At 58.0% G+C, this 26,505-nt stretch overlaps 1 protein-coding gene across 1 annotated transcript in view; it reads left to right on the top strand.

Moving 5' to 3' along the window:
* TAFA5 (TAFA chemokine like family member 5) overlaps positions 1-26,505 on the top strand; it is a gene marked incomplete at both ends in the record, with an annotated part of 173,581 nt that overhangs the window by 125,185 nt on the left and 21,891 nt on the right. Inside the window, one exon of the mRNA XM_079714916.1 lies at positions 7,765-7,914. Within this exon, the coding sequence (XP_079571042.1) occupies positions 7,765-7,914 (150 nt within the window). The remainder of the gene's footprint in view (positions 1-7,764; positions 7,915-26,505) is intronic.

A 26,505-nucleotide genomic window follows, 5' to 3' on the forward strand; every position in this document is an offset into this window, starting at 1 on the left:
TACACCCAATGTCCCAGGAAGTCGTGTTGAGGCCAGTGGGGAGAGGTTTGCTGGATGGGTTTAGGTGCCGGCCACTTGGCTCCAGACTTGGGACACCCCGCCACCCCCGCTCCATCCCCCCAGCTGGCAGCCCTCCATGTACTCAGGACACACGTGGAAAGGCCGTCTGAGACCTTCTCGAGGCCAGTGGGCCACCCCCCCCGCCCAGAAAACATGGGCCCCTGCCTACCCCGGGGGCGATTTGAGTGTGTCTACCACGTGGACCCACTGGATCTCTTGGATGTGTGGCCATCACTGGTGTGGCCTCACCTGCAGGAACAGCAGGGCCAGTCCAGGCTGGACCACGGGGCCACGGGAGGAGGAAGAAGCTCAAGGTCATTTAGGCTGGTGGGTTACAATATCCTGGTTAAAAGCAATTGTACACAGCAGCCGGGAACACACAGCTGCCATCCTGTGCTGTGTCCCCCCGACCAAGTCCTGCAGCCCCCGGGCTCCTGTCCTGAAAGCTGACCGGTGGTGGCTCACAGCCAGGGGTGCAGGAATCAGCAGCGAAGGGCGTGCGGGACTTTCTGGGAGACGGGAGACTCCGCGGGTCAGGGGGAGTGGGTTTGCCTGGGTGGGCGCCTGGAGGACTCACGGCCCGCGCGCTCACAGCGGGCGCGTTTTACAGCATGTGTACTGCGCCTGGGACTTGACTTTACAAAGTGCCGTCCTTGGGTTTCACAAGGATTGGCAGGTCCTGACGCAGGATTTCATAACCGCGCACCTCACCGCCCTCTGTGCCCCTCAGGACGAAGCCTGCTCTCATTCAGAGGCGTCCTGGGTGTCCTCGGCTGGGAGCAGCTTGTTCTGGACCCAGAGGTGACGAGGATGAGGGTTTGATTTAAGTCACTGCTGTTGTCATGAGTTCTCCTTGAGCTTTAACTGAAACCTGCTTCCCTGAAACCACTAACCATCGCCCGTCTCCCAAAGGGCCCTGTGAGGCCCAGGACACTCACGGCAAGGCCCTGACCCACGCTGGCCATGGGGCATGTGCAGATGCTAAATGTACCCCCAGACTTGCCAGACCCCCCATTCTGTGGGAGACAGATGCCTGCAGCCCTTCCGACCAGAGTGCAGGTCCCCTGGTTACACATGCGGTGCGGTGCCCCAGGCCCAGCCAGAGACGAGCCAGGGCCCCCGGGTCCTCCCACCACAAGCTCCACAGGCCTTGTGGCTCCCACCTCCTGGTCCCCGTGTGGGTCTCCATGTCCCCACCTACATGGCCTGGACCCTCCCCGAGGGCAGAGCCACCTTCTCATATGGGTCTTTCCCTCCTGTTGGGGACCTGCCCGGGCCCACGTCTTCCTGGTCACGCGTGTGTCTGGTGGTGACCCAGCTTGTGGTCAGCTCCAGGCCCCGTGCCGGTCTCAGGCCCTGCTGGCCTCCTCGGCTGCCCAGGTTTTGTTCTCATCCAGGCACAGGGCTGACACTCGTGATTGCTAAATGCCATCCTCTCTGAGTGTCTGTCACAGTCTTCTGAACCTTTATTATGTCAGACATCCTCCCAGATTGAAGTCAGCAGACTGGATTAAATGGCCGTGGTGCCTTCCCGGTAACGGGGCTGGGGCTGCCTGAGGGCCAGGCCCAGCTGAGTCGCCCCAGGGCCTCTTCCCACCCGGGAGGCCACAGGGCACCGGTGCCCAGAGCCGTCCTTTGGTATCCCATCCATCTGGAGCCGGGGCCCCGGACCGCGCCCTCCTGAAACCTACGCCCAGGTTACAGACCGTTCTCTTCACTGAGAAATGACGCCTGAGCAGGAGCTTGGACCCCCTCAGCCCTTCCAGTGACTGGGCTTGGGGTCTGGCTGGTGGCCGCCCTGGTTTGGGGACCGTGCTGAGGATGCTGAGGTGCTGCTATCCGGCCAGCCTGCCTGGTCCAGCTCAGGGAATAAATGAAACTTGGCAAAGCTTGACTCAGCCAAAACGTAGCAGCAGGGACTATATGCCCTTGAGTACTCAGGATGCAGTGGCCCTCCGCTCACAGCCTGCTGGGTCCCGGGGACCGGGAGGCCCCCAAGGGCTGGGTGCGTGTTCCACAGAAACTTTCCACAGGGTCCCTTCCCCGAGCCCCAGGCCCCCAGTCAGGATCTCTTGGGCATGGGAGCAACCTCTGAGCTGCTTGTGGAAAATCTGTAGAAACAGGGACGGTGGTGGTACCTACCTTGATGGGGGAGCGTCGAGGGCGTGGTATGGCCCCCCCACCAAGTCTGCTCCGGCCCCTTAGGGACCAGTGCTGTCGCTGGGGGCAGCTCTGCACTCCTAGCCTCTGGGGTTGCGTGGATGGTAGGAGCCCCCGGCCCCTGGTCCTGGGGCACATTCAGCGGCCTGGATCACTAAGGCACTGAGGCAGTGAGCCCCTTGGGGGTCCTCTCCCAAGCCGGGCCCCCCTCCTCGGGCTCAGCCACCACCAGCCGAGCAGGCATGGCACGCGCCCTCCCCCGTCCCAGCAGCAGGGACGGGGCCCTGCAGATCCCAGCCCTGCAGGTCACGGTACGTCTGAACGCCCAGCTGGGCAAGGCTGCCTCCTAATGGGTGGCCAGGATGGGGGTGAGAGGTGACGGACCTGACCTCTCCTGGGGGGGGGTGTTTGCTGCTCTCCCGCGGGACCCCCAGCTGCAGGCAGAGGTGACAGCGTCCAGGGGGAGTGTGGCCAGCTGTTAACATGGAATGACGTTCCCTCGAGCGTCAGGGGACAGAATCGGGCCACAGAACTGGGGGTTTGTGCGACCACCCACATGCACCCTGACCTCCGCCGTCTAGTGAGAAGCTGCAGTCTGTCTCTGGGGGAAAGTGAGCATCTCTTTCTTTTTTTACACGTCTCTACAGCATCTGGCTTTTGTTAAATGCTTATGGCGCTGCCTTTCTCCTAAGAAGACTCCCTGGAGTTCTGTTTCTTTCCGTCTTCACGGCAGCTGCCCATCACCCCTCAGGCACACGCATGTGCACGCATGGGCACTCTCCTCCCTGGGCCCCGGCAGGGCCTGTGGGTCCAGGCGCCAGGCTGGGCTGGGGGAGCAGCTGTGGGGAGGCCCGGCCTGTGTCCCCTCTGCAGAGGAGGACGTGGTCAGGTGTTGGCCGCGTGCACGGTGGCAGCAGCTGTTGGGGAAGGAATTGTGATTTCTTATTTGTTTTATTTTTGAAGCATTTTTTTTTCTTTCTGGTTTTAAAAGTAATGCAAGTTCTTTGTAACAAAAATACCTGGGGGAAGTCAATAAGAATTGTAATCCCCCACCACCACCGAAGAAAACGCCGACCACGTCTAGTGTGTTGGTGTGCGTGTCTGTGTGTGTGACACAGAGAGAGAGCAGAGGTGAGACAAGGGTAGGAGGGAAGGGGGACCCGACTCTAGAATCTTCCTGGCTACCCCCTCCCAGAGGAGGAGGGCCCACCGGGAGGCGTGTGGGGACTGGCCTGGCCCATTGCAGGCCTCCCCACTCCTCTCGGAGGCCCGTGTCCCGCGTGTGCTCCCGGCTGTAACTGAGGTGCTGTCCCAGACCCTGGGGTCCCTGGTTCCTTGAGCTTCAGGAGCGGGGGATGAAGGGCGGGCACGGCGGAACCTGGGGAGGGTCATTCCTGGGGGCAGTCGGCTCCCAGGGGGTCCTGGCCGGCCTTCAGCCAGGTGCATGGGTCAGGCCCTGTGGCTGAGATACCCATCGTCACGAAGCCGCTGGCCTGGTCACAGGACACCAGGGCTGAAGTGCGAGGCTGTGACATTTTCACAATAAACCAGAAATCTGAGTGTAACAGAGAGGTTTCCAAGTGCAGGGTAGGCGCCTGCCTAGAGCTGGCTTGAGAAGACCCCCAGAGTGCCACAGGGGGTGTCCAGGACCTCAGCCCCAGTTAAGGTGGCCAGTGTGGTCCTCTGGGGGCCCAGGGCCAGCTGGCTGCCTGTCCTCCCCCCTGCCCTGTGCCCCGCACTGGGATGCAGGTTGAATGAGGTGCTGTGGGTTCCTGGGCAGCTGGGTGGGGGGCCTGGAAGCTCCAGGTCAGGTGTGGGCAGACAGGGAGGGACCAGTGCCTTGGAGGAGGGCGCCGCTGAGTCCGTGGCAAGTCCGGTGAGTTCCGAGCACGTGGTCAAGTTCTAAGTACTGTGAACGACAAGGTAACACCCGTATGTTAACTGTGCAGCCCGAGTTCACTGTCGGCCCCCAGAGCAGAACCGACAGCGTGGGCAGGAGGGCCGGGCAGTCTTCTCCTCGACACCAGGCGACCTCACGGTGCGGGTGGACCACCCCTCTCATACCTGAACTCCGTGTTCAGCTGTGTGACCTGTGGGGAGAGCCACCTGGTGTCTCGGGACGCCGCCTCTTCCGAGCTCCCCGAGCACCTCTTGAGCCTGTATTCTGAGCCCCTGTGCTGATGCGCTGCTACCCTATCCCTGTCCCCTTGCCCTTCACCTGGGCTGCTTGCTTCCAGGAGCCCTGGACCTGCCCATGGGAGCCGTTCACGTACTGCCGTTTGCCAGCATTGTCAGAGGTGCGGGGCGCCTGAACTGAGGACAGCGCGGTGGAGCCCGGGGGCGAGGCAGCCGGGGATGGGAGCGCTTATCCGTGAGGTCCTCCAGGGGTCGGGGACAACACCCGAGACCCAGCCCAGCCCGGGAAGGATGGTCACGGCACAGGGCGAGGACCACGTGAAGGCCCTGGGATGAAAGCCCGGGAGGAGACCCGAGTCTGCAGACAGCCAACCCCCAACACGGAATTGAGGGCTGGAGACCCCAGAAGGGGTGGCCAGGGCAGCCGAGGAAACGCGGTGTGGAGGGATGGAGAGGGGCCGGGCTGGGCGCCCAGGCTGTGAGCTGGTAATAAATTCATAAACCAGGACCCACGGTGTCCTGAAGGCACACGGAGCCATGCGTGGCCTGTGCCCATGCACCCCAGTGCTGGCTTGTTCCCTGGTAGGCTTTTCCACACTCTCAGACAGAGGTTGGTTTTCTTCCTTTCATAGATTGATGGTGTCCCCAAAAGATACATTCAGGTCCTAACCCTGTTACCTGTGACAATGGTCTTATTTGGAAATAGCGTCTTTGCAGCTGCAGTCAAGTTAAGATGAAGTCATTAAGTGAACCCTAATCAACGTGCCCAGTGACCTTGTGAGAAGAGGAGAGACACCAGGAGGTCTGTGACGATGGGACTGATGTGGCTGCAAGGCGAGAAACGGCCACCAGGCCCCATGAGAGGCAGGAAGGTTCCCCCCTCCACCACGGCCACCCTGAGAGAGCCGGCCCTGCCGAGGCTTCGATTTCAGACTTGCAGCCACCAGGCTACGGGTGAAAATTCTGGGGGTTAGGCCCCCAGTCTATGACGCCTCTTTACAGCAGCCCCTGGGCACTGGCTACTGTCCAGGACACCTGCTGTCAGCCGCATCTCCACGTGGGTGCACATGCAGAGGAATTGGGGGGCCCTTGGCGGCCTTGTCCTTCCCTACCCCAGTGCCACTGGTCCATGGGGCGTGGTCCAGAATCGTGGCACCTGGGGGGATGGCAGCGTTAGGCTGACAGCTACCGTGTGAGAGGTGCACTGGACGTAGAAGCCCTCTCAGTCCCCCAGCGGGGACCTTGCCCGGCCACCCCCTTACAAACGAGGGTCCAGGCTCCGGAGGCGCAATGTGCCTGGGTCAGGGGTTTCCCATGGCTGGTCGGTCAGTTGCTTTGTTAGTTACTGACCAGGGCTCAGGTTCCGAGGAGACAGGCCTCTGCTGGCCACTGACGTCAGCCAAAGGTGTCTGGGGTCAGGGTGGGCGGCAGCGAGGACTGGGAGCGCCACAGCAGCCCCACGGCAACACACAGAGCTTAAACTAACAGCCGAGACAGAACCCACGCAGCTGCCCGACCACACGTCGCAGAGTCGGACCAGCCCACAAGTCTCAGCATCTTTGCCGTGAGCTCCTGGACCCCTTCAGATGCACGGTTGCCCGTAATCACGTCTGTCTTTGAGGCTCTAACCACTGTTGTCACCAGAAACGCACACCTCATTATCCACGACACTCTTCCCTCTGCTGCATTTGTTTATCTACTTATTTATTTAGAAGTCTGTTTGTTTATTTTTGCCTGGTTCTTAGCGCAGGATATAATTTTGCGTGTAATTAGTTAGTGCACGTTCAAATCACAGACAAAGCCTTCAGGGAGGCGGCGTTGGGGTGTTGGCCATGGAACAGGCTCTGCTCAGCAAGGGGAAGGGGGTCCCAGCAGGTCGAGGAGGAGGGCCCCGGGGCCCACATCCTTCCTCCCGCATCTGTGTGACCCACACAGGTGAGCCGTCTATGACGGGCTCTGGGCGGCTGGCCTGGGGTCCCCGTGCACAGCTCCCTTCACGCCCTGGACCGGGCATGTCTGGTACCCGCTGAAGACACCCCATTGCCTCTTGGGTCGGTCACACCCAGACGTGGCTTCCCTCGGGTCAAGGTGGCCTGGGCAGCTCTGGGCTGATGAAGCCGGTGGCTGCTCCATGCACTTTATCCTGCCAGCCTGGACCCAGGCCAGGCTGGGCACCCGGAGGTGACATCAGTGACAAAAAGGCAGGGCAGTCCTGTGCAGTGAGCCACCTGGAGGACTCGGGGGCTGCCTGGAGGAGGAGTCCAGGGGTGACAGCAGTGTATGAAGAAGAACACCCAGGGCTGAAGCAACGGCTGCCTGGGAGCCCCAGGGAGCTGCCAGCTTTTCTTCTGTGGGGTGGACACTGCCACCCTCCTCCCCTGCATGTGGGGACCGTCTCCTGGGTGTCACCCCCTCGTTGTTCCCTTGTTTGGAGCTGCAGCATGTACCCCCATCCTCTCTCCCTGCCGACCCCCTGCATAGCAGTGGGCTGGGATCTGTACGGGGCCATATCCTCAAGCTGGGAGGGACCTTCAGGGGCAGAGTACCGTCCGCTTTCTCACACTGTGGTCCCAGGGCCCAACGCAGAGGGCGGCATACAGTGGTGCTTATTGTTTACTGAGGGAAGGAAAGTGAGGCAGTGAGTGGATGCCCCAGTGGAGGCTGTGGCCGTGTGGCCACACCGAGGGGCCACCCGGTGTCACCAAGAGGTCTAGGCTCACAGCTCGGGGATGACCGGGGGGCCACCAGCCAGGCCCGGGGAGGACCTGCAGCCTCCCTGGGGCCAGCGGCCAGGCTTCCCTCATCGGCACCCTCCGTCCAGCGCCGGCACTGCCTGTCTGGTCAGTGTTACTCTTCAGAGCATCTTGGTTTACGGACAGGCGTGTCCCTCTGCTGGGATGCTGGCCCCCTCAGCTCCTCAGAGCAGTGGGTGCCCTCCCTGGATTTAGGAGTCACATGGTGGGGGGTGAGGAAGCCAGTGAACCCCATGGAGTCACCACCTGCAAACGAGACGGGTCCCTTCTCGGCAGGTTGGGCCGGTCCAGATACAGACCGAGGCCGCTCCAGGCCAGCCTGGCCTCCTGTCACGGAGCCCTGTGCAGCCCAGGTCCTGATTCGTGACCCTTCCCCTGTGACTCAGCCCTTCGTTTCCAGGCATGGCTGAGATGGGGCACATTTAACGTCCTGTCGCCCAGGCAAGGCTGTCAAAACCATGCTGTACAAGCGTGGAGGTCGCTGGCCTGACCCGGTGCATTGGCTTTTACAGGGTGGGTCTGACAGCGTCGTCTGGGGGTTCAGATGTCCCTCTGGGTCCCTCTGCAGATGGGTGCCAGGTGGGCACTCGGTGTGGTGCCGGGACGGCTGGTCTCCAGGCGCGTCCACTCAGCCCCATCTGCGCCTCTCTTGCAGGTCAGCTGGCCGCCGGCACCTGTGAGATTGTGACGCTGGACCGTGACAGCAGCCAGCCGCGGAGGACAATCGCCCGGCAGACGGCTCGCTGCGCGTGCAGGAAGGGGCAGATCGCGGGCACCACCAGAGCCAGGCCCGCCTGCGTGGACGGTAAGAGCCCCGGCCCAGGCGGCCATCGGGGGCCACAGGAGGCTGCGTGCCCAGGGTCCACGAGATGCCCCCAGCCCCCAGGACATTCCGCCAAGGCGCCCTGCTCGCTGGGCAAGGCCTCGGGCTGCACGGGGCCGCCACCCCCAGCGGTGCCGGTTGTGCCCCTGAGGGCTGCGTGCTGGCCGTGGGCGTGGAGTGCAGGCTGGCGGGGAGCCAGAGGGTATTTCTTGGCCAGTCGGGGGCTTGCTGCGGGCAGAGGGGGTGGAGGCGGTGCCACCAGCGAGATGGCCCTGATGCCCGTGTGGTCTCTGTCTGAGGTGCCAGCGGGGCTCGTTACCCTGCGGGTCTGGCAGGTGGCAGGTGCCCCAGGCTTCGTGACGTGCAGCAGGGCCGCCACAGGCTCCCAGGACAGCCGAGGCGATGCGCCTGTTGGGTAGGCTGGTGCACCGCTGAGTCTGAGCCGGCTGGGGGACGAGACACGTCTTGTTAACATTCTCTCTGAGTTAATGCTCAGGCACCGTGTGGGAGGTGGTACCTCTGGGGACCGTCCTCAGAAACAGACCCACATGCTGTCTCTACAAAGCGGGGAGGAGTCCCCGCAGCTTCCGTCAGGGCACCGACGTGGGCGCGTCCCCTGGTGCAGGAGACACCACAGGTGCTCTGCAGGGGACCTGGGCATCCCAAGGCTGGACGCAGCGGGGCCCAGCAGGGGTCTGGGGCGGGACCAGCGGTCGAGTGGGGGAGGCGGCGTTGGAGCTGGGCCGGAGCCCTACCCAGCCCCAGGACTAGAGCAGGGGGGACACCCCTTTTCTGGGCGGCCTGGGGGCTCCCGTGGGCCTGGCTGGCAGCTGCCTGTGTTGGTCCAGGCTCCTTGGGGTCGATGGCCCCATGCAGGGGTGTGGGGCGGCTGGAGGAGACGCGGTCACTGCGGTCAAGGTGGAGGGTTCAGGGTATCAGCCGGTCCATCCCGTGGGGGCGGCAGGGATGCACAGGGTCGCCCAGAGCTGGACTTGGACCCTGGCTCTTCTGGTCAGTCCCTCCCCTCCCCTACAGCCTCTGCACGGGCTCTGGGGGCCCAGCTCCCTGGTTCAACCTGCTGCCTCTGCCCGGGAGGCCCACCAGCTCCCCTGCTCTGACCTAGGACGTGGGGGGGGAACCACCTTGCCTGCTGCAGGCGGTGCTGGCGAAGGTCACGGGAGAGGTGACAGGCGTGCTGAGCACAGGGCTGGGGCATCGTGAACTCCTGGCCACTCTGGGAGGCTCACCAGCCATGCGGGTAGGGCTGCATCAGGAGCGAGGACACATCATCCCCGAAGGGGAGGCTTTCTGACGAGCCGGTTGGGTCCCAGTGCAGCCCCCAAAGGGAGAAAGTTCCCCAAGGAAGGGCCCCTAGGGGATGGGGCTGATTCAGGGGCCCGGGTCAGTGTCACCAGTGAGCCTGTCCAGGACTGTCCGGGGACCTGACCGGGGCAGTGAGTCTGCTCGGGGCCCGGGACCTGGAGCTCTGGCCCCACATGGCCTCCAGCAGGACAGGGAAGGAGTCGGGGACGGGCCTGGGCTCTTGGCCCGAGGGAGCAGGCCCGGCCTTCACCACTCCAGGCCCCGACGTCCTGTGCACCTTTGGGGCTGAGCTGGCTGCGGGAGCCTCACCCATGGAGCCTGGGGTGCCCAGAAGCACCCTGGAGGTGCACAGGGCTCCGGGACCACCCGGCCGCCCCCGGGACCCGCCTTGCTTCCCTCAGACCCCTCGGCCACGTGCCACCTGCCTTGTGCTGCCAGCCCGGAAGGGCTCTCTGGGAATGTCGCGGGCACCTGGGAGGTGGTGGGAAAGGACTGTGCCGTGGGGGGGGCTGGAGGCTAGTGGAAGGATGCTGAGGCAGCTGGTGCCTTCTGAGGATCTGGAACAAGGAAGCACCCGTGCTGGCGTCAGTTTTGTTTCTCAGAAGCTGTTGTCTGTCCTTGTTAAGAGCATCTAGCCATCGGCATCCCACGGACGGGGTGTGATTGAACAGCCAGATGTCCACGCGCAGCGCTAACATCCTTGCCTTTGGGGACCATCCTCAGAAACAATCACAGACAGTCTTTACAGAGAGGAAAGACCTAGCTACTCCGAGGCCGCTCCACTGACCCTAGACTCTTGTCTGCCCAGTGGGTCGCCGGTGGACCGCCTTGACCCCCAGTGAGCTGGGCTAAGCCACCGCATCCCTATCTGCAGCTCCTGTAACTAGAAGCGGCTAGAGCGCCTTCGGCTGACATTGATGGATTCTTCCCAGACAGGAGGGAGGGAGGGGGAGGTGTGGGCCCGCTCCCCTCCCCTCTGGTCATTAGCTCTGGGAGCCTTCGGGAGAGTCAGGTCAGAACTGATTACTAATTGAATCTGGGTCTGCTCATCCGAAACCGCGTTCTCTCCCCTCTCCCGTGAGCCTCCCCGTGCCTCAGGAGCTGGGTCCCAGAGACCCAAATTAAAACCCGGCCGTTTTCAAGGGAGGCCACACAAATCAGTTAGCTGGCATTTTTTGCACAGTGGGCATTTCCAGGCTGCCATCTAATTTAATTTTTGCGTTTCTATTTTCTTGCTCTGTGCACATAATGTTTCCTCAAGTGTGAATTGTGCCTGCTAAAGAGAAAACTTGGGCTGCGTGGGGTTGGTTGGAATTCCGTATGAACGGGGCTTAAATTGGGATGGTTTGTGCTGACCCTGTCATGTTTGGTAAATACGTGGGCTTGAAATACTAGAGCCCAGCTGCATCTGTTCACATGTTTATTCATTTATTTATTAACTTATCATTCATTCATTTGCCCACTCACTCATTCGTTGGATCAAATAAGGTGTTTGCTCCTGGGTGGAGGAGAGCTAGAAGGGGAGATTGACTCTTAGGGTACCTAGTACCTAGAACATGCAGTGCTGGGGGGCTAGGGTCCAGACTGTGGGGCAGGGGCTGGGGGACCCCAGAGTACAGCCGTCACTTCCTGTCCAGGACCTTAACAAAGTTGCATCTTCAAGGGAGCATTTGAGCAGGGTACCAAAGGATGAATAGGAGCTCACCAAGAAAGTATCTCTTTGTAAAAGGAGGGGGCTGGTGGTGAGAGGGGAGCTCCTGGTCGTGTTTCTGGGTAAACCGCAACCCCCCCCCACCAGCCTGGACCCTAACCCTAACCTGCCTAGGGTCTTTCCAACTCATGGAACCATCAGAGAAAGAGTTTCTCAAACAAACCCCACTATCCCTGCAAGGCTCCACGTCCTTACACACAAATACAGAACGGCACCTACCCTCGGGGCTGCCGCTGGTCGTGGATACCTCGGTTAAAAGCCTCCTCCGCCGGCACTGCTGCTCTGGAAGGCTCTGAGGGCCCCTCTCCACCGGTGGAAATGCGCGTGGTCCCAAAGCCCCTGTAGCACCGCTGAGAGGACTGAGGCCCAGTCCCCAAGCCCCGCCCCGCCCAGTGCACAGCAGGTCACCCACAGGCAGCTCCACTCTCCCTGAAGTGGCCTCTTTCTTTATAAAGGTAGTCTCTTCCTCCCATCAGCTGAATTCTCATGAAACTCTCTTGGAAGAGAACCAAGTAAAGAAAGCAGCGTGGTGCCCAGGGGCCGGGCACGGGCAGCCGGGCGGGAGAAGAGAGGGTTGTTTCTGGAGCAGCACTGCCCCAGCCATGGTGGGGGGGTGGGGGTGAGGGCAGGAGTCTTAGGCCGGGCCCGGCAGGGTTCCTGGGAGCCATGGGGTGTGGTGGGCAGGCGGAGTTCCACACAGGTCTGTTGTGAGGGCCGCTGCAGCCCTGAGGAGGAGGTTGTAGTCTAGGCTGGCACAGTCCAGTCTGGAGAGGGTCCTCCCTGTGTATGGCCTGCCAGCCTCTCCAAAGTCCCTGCCAGGACTGCCTGGCTGATGCTGTTGACCACTGGCACCTGCTGGGAGCTGGCCTGTCTTCTAGCCAACATGCCTTTGTATTCCTGAGCAGGGAACAAATGCATCCAGGTCTCATGCCTGAACATTAGGGTCAGATCCTGTAATATACCTTTCCTTTCCAGGGGAGCCTGGGATGCAAACAGGGCCCAGGGTGTTGGGTGGAAAGCCATGGCCCCAGGCCTCCTGGGTTCTCACCAGCTGTGTGCACAGATTGGATAGCAGCTGGGCATCATCACACTCTTCTTAGAGTGAGAGGAGGTGTGATGCTCAGAGGCCCTCTCTGAACTGATGTACCAACCTAGGGAACCACCTGTCCCCCATTTACATTCTTCCCAGCCATGTATGAGACATGCATGTTCCAGACATGGCCTTTGAGGGATTCTGCTGAGGAAGCTGGAGCAGGGATGGCTGTTTGAGAGGGGTCTGTGTGCAGATGGCTGCTATGGTCTGAGATGAGCCTGGGTCCCCGCCAGGGAGGAAGTGAAGACCCAGAAGAGGCACCTCATTAGTAGATGCAAGGAGTTGAGGGTGCAGAGATAAACCCTTGCATCGCATCAGCTGATCCTCATCAAGGGCGCCAAGACCAATGGGGAAGCAGTAGTCTTTTCAACAAGTGGCACTGGGACATCTGGATTTCCACGTGCAAAAGAACGAAGTTGGATCCCTGCCTCACACCATATATATACCAGCAACCTCAACACGGATCAGAGACCTAAATGTTAAGGGCTAAAATGATGAAACTTGTAGCAGAAGACAGGGGTAATTCTTTATGACCTTGGATTTGGCAAAGGATTCTTACATATGACACCAAAAACACAAGCAACAAGAGAAAAATAGATAAATGGGACTTCATCAAAATGAAAAACTTCGGTGCCTCAGAAGACACCATCAAGAAAGTGAAAAGACAGCCCACAGAATGGGAGAAAATGTTTGCAAATTGTGGGTCTGATAAGGGACCTTTATCTAGAATATATAAAGAACTCCTCCAACTCAAAAGTGAGAAGACAATTAACACAATTTTAAAATTGTCAAAGGATCTGAGTAGACATTTCTTCAAAGAAGATAGACGTGAATAACCAGATGCCAGCTCCCATGAGTCAGCAGGAAAATGCAAATCAAGCACACAATAAGACACTGCTTCACACCCCAAAGCGTGGCTAGAATCAAAAAGTCAGATGATAACAAGTGTTCCCGAGGGTGTGGAAACATCGGAACCCTCCTACACTGCCGGTGGGAATGTAAAAGGGAGCAGCTGTTTTGGAAAAATGATCTCGATTAAACAAGAGTTATCATCCTATGATCTAACAGTTCCACTCCGAATGGAATCCTAGGTATTCCCCAGGAGAAATGAAAAACATACATCCACTCTGTCGACTGAAAAAAACGGCACAATGTGAGGGTTGTGAGTTAAGTTTTATTTGGGGCACAGTGAGGACGATAGCCCAGGAGACAGCATCTCAGAGAGCTCTGAGAAACTGCTCCAGAGAGGCGGGGGGGAAGGTCAGTATATATGAGATTTTGGTGAAGGGGGAGTCCATGCAATCAAGCACATATTTTTTGCAGAAGGTTTCTGCAAGTCACGAGGAGCAGACATCACTATGAAAGATTTTAGTGCTTTTCTATATAAGAGGAGATGCAAGAATTGGGCTCATAAAATCTCCTGAAAATATCTAACTATCTGAAGACCTGTCCTGCCAGTTTTTCCCAGAGCACAGAGAGCCTCTTTCCTGACCTCCACCCTGAACTCTTTTCAAGGGGTGTGGAAAGTCAGCAGCTGCAGCAGCTCAGGATTTAATCCTAGTAGAGGTGGATGGCAAGTGCCAATTTGTAGTTGGCAACTCAAAAACTTGTCCACACACATTCACAGCAGCATCTGCCCTAACAGACAAAAGGTGGAAACAGCCCAGACGTCCAGCAGTGGACAAATGGGTAAACTGAGCATAGTGTGTCCATACAGTGGAACGTTATTGAGCTGTAAAAAAGAACGAGGATTGACACACATTCAACGTGGATGAACCTGGAAAACGTGACACTCAGGGAAGAAGCCAGACCCAAAGGGCACATGGTATGTGATTCTCTTTACGTGGAATAGGCAGATCCAGAGAGACAGAGAGCAGATTAGTGGCTACCAGGGGCTGGGGAGCGATAGGTAGGGGAACGGGGTTTCTTTGGGGGGGATGAAGAGGCCCTAAAACTGACGCAATGACGCAATGCACGGCTCTGGACGCACTGAAACCACTGAATGATGCACTTTTAAGTCATGAATTGTAAGGTGTGTGAATCAAGGTAAAGCCCTTGCCCCCCACACACATGCACAGAGCTGATGAGGTGGGTGAACTGGGAAGGCGGGGTGGGGGGGCCTTGCACGAGGCAGGGGGCGCGGGAGATGTGATGGGGGCGGGGCCGGCACTCCAATCACCCCTGAGTGGTGAGGACCAGGGGTTAGGACACGGGCTGTTCTACAGCCTGGTTGGGTTGGAGCTCAGGTTGGAGAAGGTCTGACAGGGGAGGCGAGTGTAGACCACCATTCCTTAAACTCTAATGGCAGGGCCCGGCGTCTGTTTTGTAGGATATGGTAAAAATCACATAACTGGGAAACAAAATTTCAGAGAGCATTTGAGTGAAGTCTGCTTTGTGTTTGATCCAGCAGAGCCTGGACGGCCCCTCTGTGTCACACTGGCCTTCCGGCATAAGCAGAGTGGGCCGCGGCCTCAGCAGCAGGGTCCGCAGCCCCCGCCCAAGGTCCTGTGAAAGGGCAGGGAGGCTGGGACGTGGCTTTGAGGCTCAGAAGCAAAAGGGAAGGAAACGTGAGGCCTTTAGATGCTGGTGGAGAGAACGAGGCAACTGAGAGGAACGGAGAAGCTGGGAGTGGCTGGAAATTCCCAAAAGGGTGTTAGGGGTTAGGGGCCCAGGGCTGCCTCGGGGGAGGGGCAGCTCCCCGCTGTGAGGACTGGACGGAACCCGGAGGCCCATGCCTGGGTGGCCCTTAGTTCTCCATCAGGTGGGGGCCTTGGTGTTTCAGCACCCGGCTCTGCAGCCTCACCTGGATCACCCTGCTTCTCCCCAGGGCCATTGCAGCAGCGCTAGGGTGGGTGCAGAGGCAGAAGCATGAGATGAGAGGAGGGGGCCGTCACGGGCAGCACAAACCTGATGGGGGCTGAACCGGGCCGATGCGGTAGCAAAAACCCCGGAAGGCTTCCTGGAGGAGCTGAGCCCCGTGTCCCAGGGAGGTGGCCACGCCCACCTACGTTGCTCCGTGGCCCCGGTTGTGCCCTAGACTCCCAGAGTGTCCTTTAGCAGCAGACTTGAATGAGTGGTCACTCCACGTCCACGTCCAGACACCAGACCCCGTTCTTTGAGAGGAAAGGGGACAGGATTCAGGGTGGACAGCAGGCCTCAGTCTTTTGGGCCAAAAGCTTTTAGGTGTTTTAATACTTGGAAAAGTGAGTATGCATATTTAGAAACCTGCGTGCGCCCTTTATGCAGCTGAGTGGCCTCCAGCAGTTCGGCTAAGCTCTGCGAGCTGTGGGTGGAGGAGCAGCAGAGGTGTGAGTGAGGGTCCAGCCCTGCCTGGCCTCCTGCACCACCCAGTGCTTCCTTTATCTTTGTAACCCGCTCTCTGGAGTCTGCTAGACCTGCCCCCGTGGTGGGCCGAGCAGGCTTGCAGTGACTTGCAACAGTCGTGTTAAATTTTTAGAAATTTTGTGAGCTGACTGCTATATACAGCCGTTAGTAAAAAGGAAGTTATCTAACCTTACCTGTACATAAATTATATTAAAAAGAAAGATATCCACCTTAAGCCTCTAAAAAAAGAACAAGCTAAACCCAAATCAAGTAGAAGGAAGAAAATAGCAAAAATTAGAATGGAAATAAATAAAACAGAGACTAGAAAAAACAGTAGACATCAACTAAACCAAAAGTTAATTATTTGAAAGATAAACAAAAATATCGAAACTTTATTTTTAACTAGACTGATCAGAGAAAGAGAGAAAAGGCTCAGATTACTAAATCAGAAACTAAAGGGAGGACCACCCTCTTTATTTTTACTATCCTTCACAGAAACACAAAGGGTATAAAGGAATACTATGAACCGCTGTGTGCCAACACATTAGGTAACTTAGATGAAATGGACACCTTCATAGAAACACACAAACTGACTTAAGAAGAAATAGAAAGTCTGAGTAGACCCATGACAAGTCAAGACAGTGAGTTAATAATCTAATAACATCCTAGCAAGAAAAGCCTAGTACCAGATGGTTCCACTGGTGAATTCTACCAAATTTAGAGAAGAATTAATGTCAATTCTTCTCAAACTCTTCCAAACAAAACACTTCTTGACTCACGCCATGAGGCTGGGTTTACCCCAATACCAAAAGTATCAGGAAAAGACATTACAAGGAAACTGCAGACCTTATAAATACAAATGCAGAAATCCTCCACAAAACACTAACAAACTGAGTCCAGGAGAATATGAAAAGGATTGTACGTCATGACCAAGGAGGATTTATCTCAAGGGTGCAAGAGTGGGTCAACATAAGAAAATCAGTAGCTGTGATATATGGTATTAATAGAATAAAGATCTAAAGTCACATGATCGTGTCAATAGTTACAGAAGAAGCATTTAACAAAATCCAACATCCCTTCAAGATAAAAACACTCAGCAAACTAGAAACAAAAGGGAACTTCTCAACATGACAAAGGGCATCTATGAAAAGCCACCAGGCAGCATCATACTCAGTGGGAAGACTGGATGCTTTTGCCCTAAGATCAGGAGCAAGACAAGGATGTCTTCTCTGGCCACTCTTATTCAGCATTGTCCTGGAAGCGTGGCCAGGGCAGCTGGGCAAGAAACGTAAATAGAAGCCATCCTGATGGGAAAGGAAGAAGTAAAGCTATCTATTCACAGATGAAGTGATCTTTTGCAAAGAAAACCTGAAGGAATCCACGTACACACTTAAAAGTAATAAAGGAGTTTGGCAAGGTTGCAGGATACAAGGTCAGTATACAAAACTCAATGGAATTTCTCCACAATGGTAGGGAACAATCTGAAAATGATCTCAAGGAAATAATTCCACTTGAAATAGCTTCAGAAAGAATGAAATACTCAAAAATAAATTTAACAGAAGTGCCAGACTCGTGCACTGAAAGCTATAAAACAGAAAGCTAATAACATCGCCTCCCTCATCTTATACATTTTAATCAGCATTTGAGGATAATCAGCATGTAGAGAAGAAATATCTGTGCAATATCTTGGAGGAGATTCTCTCCAGGAACCAGGAGCTGATGTGCCCCAGCGTGCGGTGGGAACCCTCGTGCTCTGATTGAGGCCATTAGCAGGGACGCTTGTGACAGTATTCAGAGAAGGGTGCAGGGGGCTCTGCACTGATCAGCAGGCCGCCTGCCTCTCGTCCCGCTACTGTAGCTCAGGGACATCGCAAACACTCATGATGGCGGGGGCGTGTGTGGGACCCTGTTACACAGGCTCTGCCCAGGGTCCCCTGGGAGTCCCCAGGCTCTGTCCAGGCCGATGTAGGCAGGTCCCCCTCCCTGAGATTGCTGATCCTCTGTCTCCTTCAGGAAGGAGGGCAAAGGGGGCGCTCAGCTCCGGAGCCCCCGACCCTGGGCGGAGTTTAAATTTGGAAGTTTTTCAGGACCCCAAAACAAAGCTGCAGTTGACATGGGCGTGACAGAGCTTTGTAAACAGTTCCTAAAGGCCAGCATGTGCAGGTTTACATGGTCACCAGGGCCTTGCTGGAGGCTTTAAATGAACCACTGGTTTTATTTCCACAGACGCCCATTGAGGGAAGCACTCTTATCTGCCCCCCTTTAAAGACTGGAGACTGGGCCACATGGGGGATGGAGCTTGCCCCAAGTGGTCAGCTGCAGCCTGGAGGCCCCTGGGTTTCAGTGCCCCCCAGGAAGCCACAGTGCCCTCTGGGAAACACCCAGCAGTGCTGAAAGGCCCAGACCTGGGTGCAGAATGAGAGCAGCCCAGGCTGTTGGCCTCCGCGAGGACCCCGGGGAAGACGGGACAAAAGGTCCTGACTGTGTCCTGAGATGTGCGGGGGAGTGGAGGAAGCACGAGACCCCAGGGGAGGAAACTGTGGACTCAGGCCACGGCTACCCGGGAAGACTTCCTGTAAGAGGTGACACCAGCGCTCATCACTGGGCCACGGCTGCCCAGAGCAGGCGGGCGTCAGTGGGCAGCACACCAGGGTGCTTGCTAGCTGCTGGGCAGTGGGTACCGTCACGGGCAGAGTCTCTGAGAGCCGTGCTGTGGACACAGTGCCCGTCCGAACCCGTGGTTGAGTCCCCCTTCCTTCCTGGGCTGGCGGCTGCAGAGGAGGGAGGCAGCGGCCCCTCTCTCGTCCACACCTTGCCCACGTGCACACGTGCCAGCACAGGGTCACACTGGCGCTCAGCCTGGTGGCGGGGCCGTCCTTGGCCCCAGTCCATCGCCCGGCTCTGGGCCCGCAGAGGGAGATACCCCAGCCTCTGCGGTCTAGCGCTGGGGGGCCCTGCCTGGGGGTCGACCTTGTGGAGGGAGAGAGTGGGTGCAGCCCACCTGCCATGCTGGTCACGTCCACTCCCGAGGGTGGAGGTCATAGGAGCTGGACACCACGGGTCCTGTCGCTCCCAGCGAGTCCAGCCCCTTTTCAGGGAGTCCAGCTTCTGTAGAGCAGACGGACCCTGGCACCATTAGTTTCAGGGCAGGCCCAGGAAGTGGGGTGTGGTAGGGACCCCTCTGGGAGGAGGGTGGAGCCCGGCATCCTTTACTAGCCTCTCCTTCCCGCCGAAATTGCCGGCCTCGTTAGGCGAGGCCCCCGCGGCTTTCCACTGCGCTCCGGAGCGGCTCCGCCCACCCGGGGCTGGGAAGGCATCCCTCCCGGGCCTCCTGGCAAGAAGCGGCTTCCCTGGGGGCTGAGCACGGCCCTGGGGCTCTGCACCTCCCAAGGGGGCCCTTCTTTGAGGGAGGCTCATGCTGTTTCATGTGATTTGAAATTTCAAACACAGTTCAATAGCGTGGTAAAAACCGAATTAAAGCCAGAGAAATCGTCGACAAAACAATTGCATTTTGATCCAGGGAACAAGCCTGCCCCCATGTCCTGCTGGCTCTGGGCACGGATGCAGGGGCAGCTCTGGTCGCTTTCAGGACCCGCGTGGAGGGGGCGCCCGCGCAGCCTTCCAGATAGGGCTTGGGGAGGCGGGAGGGGCCGGGTCCTTTGACCAGCTGCTCAGGCCATGGTGGGGGGCAGGGGCTGATCCCCAGCTGCTGGCAGCACGGGTGGTGTCTGACGGCCTTTTGGAAGATCTCTGCCCTGCTCTCTGGACAGTAAAGTCAGGGCACTGGGTGCTGGGAGAGGTCTGGCTGGTGACGGAAGCAGCAGTGACAGTGGACGGGCGAGTCAGGAGGCCAGGTGGTGGCCCTCGCCGTGGGGTTGTTGAGAAACTGGAGGGAGAAGCCCTGAGCCCGGCCCTGGGCGCGGCCCGAGCACAGTGCAGAGAGGTGTCTGTCCCGACCGAGGGGGCCCTGTGCGTGGCCTGAGCACTGTCCCCCGGCAGGTGTGGCTCACCTGTGGGCCAGGGAGCAGGTGCCCAACAGGGGCCTGGAGGCAGGTCCAGGGGCTCCCCTGGGTGGTGTGAAGGGGAGTGAGGTCAGCAGGGAGGAAGCTCAGGACAGGGATACGGCTCCTGGCCAGGAGGCCGGGCTCCAGGCTGCGACCGCGGCTCAGAGCCCAGGCTGGGGGAGAGGCGGCAGTGTCCAGCAGGGCGGCGATGTCAGCGTCCCCTTCCTTGCTCTCCAGGGCTGTACTGGGGGGGAAAGGAAGGAGCCCCCCACAGCAGGGAGCTGGAGAGGTGAATGAAAGTGTCCCTTTAATTGTTCAGATGCCTGGCAGGATGGGCAGAGCCTGCCTGCCTGATGGGTGAGAAGCAGCCGCGTTTGCCGCTGGAGCCCGGGGCCTGGCGGTCAGAGGAGCCCCGGGATGGGCATGGGCCCTTCGGGTCAGTGCGACCCCGTGAGGATGGTTCTCTGCATCAGCCGGAAGGGCCCTCCTCACCCACCTGTGCCTTAGCTCCTTTTTGTTTAGCTTTACTGTCCTCATTTTAAGTGTCCTCGGCTGGTAGTCAAGCAGCTGATCTAACGCAGATTCTACCGGTAACTGGGGAAGGTATGGTGTTCACGTTCTGGGTCCACAGCTTCGGGAGCGGGGTGCCGCCCGCGAATGTCAGAGTCGGGGCCCCCATACGGGGGTTAAGTACCCGAGTCCTTGCAGGTCCAGTGCCCAGCTGCCCACGTGACCTTGGCCGTCACCTCCACCCTGAGCACCAAGTGTCCCTCCAGCGTGGATGTAAGGGCAAAGGGCAAACTGCAGGACCCTGGACCCAGCGACCCGTGTTTCCTAGGTGACTGGGCTGCACAACCTCCTGGGGCAGCAAACCAAAGATGCAGGTGTGTTTTTAAAGCGATGCGTCAGCGCCTTTGAATGTGAATGCGCCTCTGACACCTGAACAGCAGCACCAGGGAGAAGAAAACAAATGCAGCCCTTCCTCACGAAAGGCTTTCCCTCCAGCATCAGGCATCCCTGGTGGCCGTGGGAATCCAAGTCTATACAGTTACAGATTCATAACAATGCCTGTGTAGGCAAGTTCAGAAACGATTTCATGACCTTGTATAGGATGTGGAAGTCCAAAATAAGTGTTTATTCTTTTAAAAAATACTTTAGTTGAGATGTAACACACACAGGCTTGCACTACTCACCCGCCGGAGCCTGGATGCTTCACCCCCGACCCCAGTCATACCCCCTCCCATTACTAGTGCCCCGTCTTCTGGAACCTCGCATTAATGGAATCAGACAGTACATAGACTTTTGTGCCTGGCTTCTCTCACTCACCGTGTCTGTGAGATCAACCTTGTTGTGTGAAGCGACATCTTGTTATTTTTATTGCTGTGTAGAATTCCATTGCTTGGCTGTACCATAATTTATCTGTCTGTTCTAAAGAAGATGGGTGTTTGGGTTATTTTGAATTTTCAATTATTATGAGTGCCGTGGCTGTGAACATGTGTGTGTGTCTTTTCGTAGACATGCACACTCATTAATTGTGGGCTTATATATACCCAGCAGTGGCACAGATGCAAATCAGCTATGGTAGGTCTGCCCGAAGTGATTCTCAAAGTGCTTGTACTATTGGAGCTGCCCCCAGCAGTGTATGGCGGTGCCATTTGCTCTGTGTTCTAATCAGCACTTGTTGTTGTTGGTCTTTTTAGCTTAGCCATCCTATGGGGGTGTAGTGTGGCACCTTGTTTGGGTGTGGACGTGCATCTCTCTGTTGAGCGGTTAATAACAAGTGTGATTCCCCAGGCTAAGTGGGCAGGTGGAAAGCATCTCTCGTGAAGCATCTGTCAAAGGACTGGGCGGTTTGTTCAGTGATTCCCAGGAGCGCTTTCTTTATTCTGAGTCTGAGTCCTGCACTGGGAGCTTGTACTGCTAACATCTTCTCCCAGGCTGGTGTGGTCACTGGCTTACTGGTGTGTTTGGATGAACAGAAATTCCCAATTTTAACTAGGTCTGATTTACCAGTCTCTTCTCTTAGGTCATGTGTTTTGCTGGTTGGGGGCTGGTCCCTCGTGTCCTCCCACGAGCTCTGTCGTCCACGTCACACATGCGGGTCTGTGATCCAATTCTTATTGATATTTTACATGGTCTCAGACGGATCACAGATCTCATTTCCAGCATCACTATTGAAAAGTTTTAACCTTTCAAGCTCATAACAATTGTAGGTAAAGTTCTAAAACATGATTTTGAAGCAGAATGGAAGAGCTGGGTCTTTTCCCTGATTAGGTTATACCTAGTTAGCCAATTATGTCTTACTGTCTAATCAGCTGAGAGCTGGGGCTGAGATCACCCGTGGATTGCTATATATACTTACCCCACCCCCACCCCGGCCGGCCTGGAATGCTAACAAAGTCATGGAATCTTTGTTTTCCTGTTTCCTTTTCCACCTTCCTGAGCATCTCAGGCTGGAGTTGGCAGGAGGAAGTGACAGGTGATTCTCCCCACATTCCCCCTGATGCCCCCGCTCTGCGTCCAGCCCAGCCCTGGCCTTGTAGGTCCTCCCATGTGGGTGCAGGGCTGGGCTCCACAGGGTGAGGATGCTGGTCTTGCACTCTTGCCGTAAGGGCAGGACAGACGGACAGGCAGAAGAGGGGTCTGGCCTGGTCCTCCATCCGGAGCTGTCGGCCTGGCGGGGGCGGGTCCTTGTGCCCGATGGCGGGCCATGCTGCACCCACAGACGGTGGGGGGATCTCTTCTCTCTGGCGTGGTCCGGCAGCCGGCAGAGGACCCCGCGTCCCGGTTCTCCCAGCTCTGTGCTCTGGGGAGATAGGCCGATCTCTTGTCCTGCTGAAGACTGGGCCACGTGTCTTCTTCCCCATTGTCTGGCCGGAGCGGGTGTTTTTCCTTCGTCTGTTTGTTTTTAATTAATAGGCTTTATTTTTAGAGAAGTTTTCAGTTCACAGAAAAACAGAGCAGAAAGTACAGAGTGTTCCCACATGCCCCCATGTTCCCATTGTTAGCACTAAGGATAGCGTTGCTAGTGCATTTGTTACAGGTGAGGGCCGACAGTGATACACTGTTATTAGCCAAAGTCCGCCATTCACATCAGGTTCCATCTCTGTGTTGCGTGGTGTCCGGGTTTTGCCAAATACATCGTGTCAGGGACCGTGTCAGGGACGGTATCACACAGAATAGTTGCACTGCCCTAGAGCCTGCTGTTGGAGCTAGCTGGCACTCCACGACGCTTGGAGGCCGTTCCCCGAGATGGGGGGTTCCCTGTGGCAGGTGGGAGGGAGCTGGTACCTGGGGTATGCCTGCCCCTGCCCCCTGGCCGGGCCCTGAGGCCTGGCTCCGTGCAGGGCAGCCCCGAGGCCGGCATCGTGCCCCTGAAGGTCAGCAGGGAGGCGGGAATGCGGCTGCTTCTTCCCCTTCGTGCCAGGAAGCCAGTCTGATGGTGAGCTGGGAGGTGAGAAGCTGAGCCCAGCCTGTGCTCCCAAGGGCAGCCCACCCTCCCAGAGCCCGGCCCCACGGAGGAGCCAGCGCCAGGGGGGCAGCCGTCGGGGGGCCTGGGTCTATGCTGTCACCAGGCCAGAGTCAGAGCAGGACGCCCATGGAAGGGGGACCCAGTGCGTCCAGAGACCCGGCGGAGCACCTGCCAGCCATGGCGGGGGTGGGGTGAGATTGAACCCCGAAGATGGAGCCTGGGCTTCCTGCTCCCCTCCCCGCAGAGCACCCACTCTTTCCTGTGCCCACCTACTGCCCGGCTGGAGAGGCTTCTGTGGTTCCAAGCTGCAGAGATCCCTGGGCCGGCCGCTTCCAGAGAGGCTTCTGTCCACACTGGCGGCCCTGTCTGTCTGGGGAAACCCAGACGGGGACTCTGAGGATTGGGGGGCAGAGGGCAGCAGGGCACGGTCCCTGTTCTTGCCCAGAAGAGCTAGGGCTTCTGGAAGGCAGGTGCTGGGTGCCCTGCGAGGAGATTGGAGGAGGGGGCCCAGAGCCGGCACCCTGTGCAGCCAGGCCCAGTGCCCTGGGGCCTAAGAGGGCCAGCCCGGGAGCCAGAATCGCCCCTTCCCAGCCTGGTTACCGCCGCCTAACGGCGTAATCATCCACCTGCCTCGTGCCTTCCACCCAGGAGATGAGCGCAGACTGCAGTAAGAGGGACCGCAGCCCCCGAGAGTCAGGAGGCAGAAGAAGAGGGGAGAGGCTGGAAAACTTCTAATAAAATTGCATTTCCTGAAATAGCCGTGACCGTGATGGTGATGGGCCTGCCACCATATTGGTTCTGACACGGGTACCGCACACACATTAGCGACGTCGCCCACGTTCATCCTCCACCCGGGTCCCGGGCTGCTCTCTCCTGTTGACGTTTATTTATCTCGCGGGCTTTGCTGGAATAGTGATGCTCCTCAGCATGCCAGCACTGCATTATAACCCGCCACCCGCTTAATTCAATTTCTCTTATGTTCTGACTCCGCTGACAAAAGTAATCGGCTTTTGGCTTCCAGGACTGCAGAGTTTCCACCGAGAGCTGAGTCTCCAGGTGTCCCCAGTGTCCCCGGCCTGAGAGGGCTGCACGCCTCGTTCTCGGGATAGGCAGAGCCCCCAACACCCCCTGCTGCCCTGATTCCCAGCCCAACGAGGCAGAGGAGGTCCCGTCTTCCACTTTAATGGATTAATCAAGATGACAGCAAAAGCCCAAGTGATCTAACTGGGCATGGGTTCATCTGCAAAACCCTTAAAAAAGGAGAGTGGGACCCACACAGACCCATTCAGGCTAAAGGCACCTCTGGGTCCCTGATTCAAGCGTAGTCACTTGCATTCCTCCATCAGGACAAGTCGTGTCGGAAAGGACAGTGTGCGTCTGTCTCCCTCCTGGTGGACCTTCACGCTGACGCCACCCCCAGTAGGGGAGGGAGCCCGTCCTCAACCTGACCTGGGTCACTAGCCGCCCGTGAGCCTCAGGTCACCTCTGAGGAGTGAGCATTACTGACCTGCCCCAGGCCAGCAGGGATTCCCAAGGCTTCAGGTGGCAGGTTCCTTGGAGAAGAACCTACGAGAAAGGGTCCTTTTGGAGTCCCTCCCAGGAGCAGTTTAGCACCGTGGCCTCTCTTTGTGAACAAGGGCGGTTTAAATGGTCCAGAACTGGGCACCGTGGGCTGCAGCATCGTCCCAGAGCACCTGCTCTGTGGCAGGTGAAGCGCCTGCCCTCAGGCCCCTCCCCAACCCTGTCCCTCCTGGACTTGGCACAAGAGGAGTCCATGCTCACTGGGGGCCGACTAACAGGACATCACAGAGCTCAGATCCTGCAGACCCCATGCGGGGCTACCTCCTGCCTGAGCTAGCCTCAGTTCAGCTCGTGGGGAATGGAAAATCGGGACCTCCGGCCCCTCCTCCGTCTGGCAGCCTGCCCTGGTCAGCTGTCCAAGCCTGTGTGAATCACGGAGAGATGAAGGATGGCCTTTCGGAGCCAGATAACCCGGTCTTGGGCTGTGCGTTTAAATCCTCTCGGAGGGGGCGGCTCTGGGCTGTGAATGCGCTCCGCGGGGCTGGCGCCTGCGGCCCCCAATCCCATAATTGGCTGTTGATCGCTGTGCGCGTCTCGGGATGGCCTCCCTTCATTGTGGCTTTCGTGATAAATAAATGCGGAGTCTGTTACTACTCCTTTATGGAGGGCGTTCTCGCCCTGCAGAGGTCGTTATGATTTGGCACACGGAGAAGTGTGGAGCTCTCTTTAACGCAGGGTCTCACTGGACCCAGGCTCTGTGGACAGACCACTTAGAAGGTGCTGGGAGGCCCATCCAGTGCACGCTCGATAAACGCGCCCCCACGTGCTCTGTTTAACTTAGGTGGCCAAGCCTGTGGCCGCTGTCAGCTCAGACCCAGGAAAGCACTGGCTCAGGTCAGCCCCCCACCCGGCCTGACCCCGCAGAGGAGGCTCGAGGGCCGAGGATGGAGGGGAGTCTGCTGGGGGCGGCCTGGGCAGAACGGAACCCAAGGTCAAAGCTCCCAGCAGGACGGAGCCGATTCGGAGCCACTGGGTAACAACCCTGTAAACTTGCCAGCTCATCAGGATGTAGGAAATGCGGGGTTGAGGCGTTTTGTCACGGCCCTGACGGCGAGGAGGCACCTCCCGTGTTGGATGAGGGCGATTTTACACGATGGAGACGATGATTTAACAGCAGCTTCTCTGCAGCAGGCTTTACGGGCCTCTGGTGACTCTATTCTGTGTAATAAATACAGCAGGGAAGCACCGTCCCCAAAGGCTGGGACAGTCAGTCCCGACTGACCTGTTTGAGTGAAAACCCTAAACCTCGTGGAGTCAAACTCATCACTCGTTACCCATAAATTAGGGGGCCGGGGGGACATCACCCAACGTGTATCTACCAGGAAGCACTAGAGATTTTCGTATTCCAGGGATGCGGTAAGCCCAGGAGGACCACAGCGCGCCACTTGGACACACTTCTTAAATCACGAGGTTGGTTTCTTGTCGCAGCGCAGAAGCCGGGAGAGCCATGACCTCGGTGACAGCAGCTGCGATCAAGGGCTCCCCAGGAACGGGCCAGAGCGGGAGGAAACTCAACAGGGGGACAGCTTCTGACAGGTGGCTCCCCCCCACCATCCACCCAGCGCTGCAGGACCAAGGCCGTCTCCCGAACTGGAGACCCCAACCACCCAGTGCATCTCTGGAGAGGCTGCCTTGCTCCCCGACCTGAGGTGTTCCACTGCGAAGCACAGAAATCCTCAGCGGGATGGGGAGGGCCCTGCTGGGGCTCGTGGCCGGGGACGGCCTCCACTCCTGCAGGCAAGTCAGAACATTTAGCCCAGCTGAACCAGGAGTGCGAGGCCTTTGGTGTCTCCTGCTAGCCCTGCTGTCAGAGCAGAGCCATGTCCAAGGGGACCTGCCGTCCGCAGAATGTCCCTGCAGCACACCCCACACGAGCAGGCAGGTTTGTCAGGGGATCGCCCAGGCCCCGCAAGCCCCGTGAGACCCACGAGCACCCTGGATACGCAGGCAAGACTGTGGCCCCTCCCCCAAAATAGCTGGAGGGAGCCTCACCTGCGACTCAGCCGCGGCTCCTGCTGCAGCCCTGGCCAGGCTCGCAGGAAGAGGGAAGCTGCCTGTCTCCAAG

This window comes from Hyperoodon ampullatus (assembly GCF_949752795.1).
Source record: "Hyperoodon ampullatus genome assembly, chromosome: 11".
NCBI classification, from domain to species: domain Eukaryota; kingdom Metazoa; phylum Chordata; class Mammalia; order Artiodactyla; family Ziphiidae; genus Hyperoodon; species Hyperoodon ampullatus.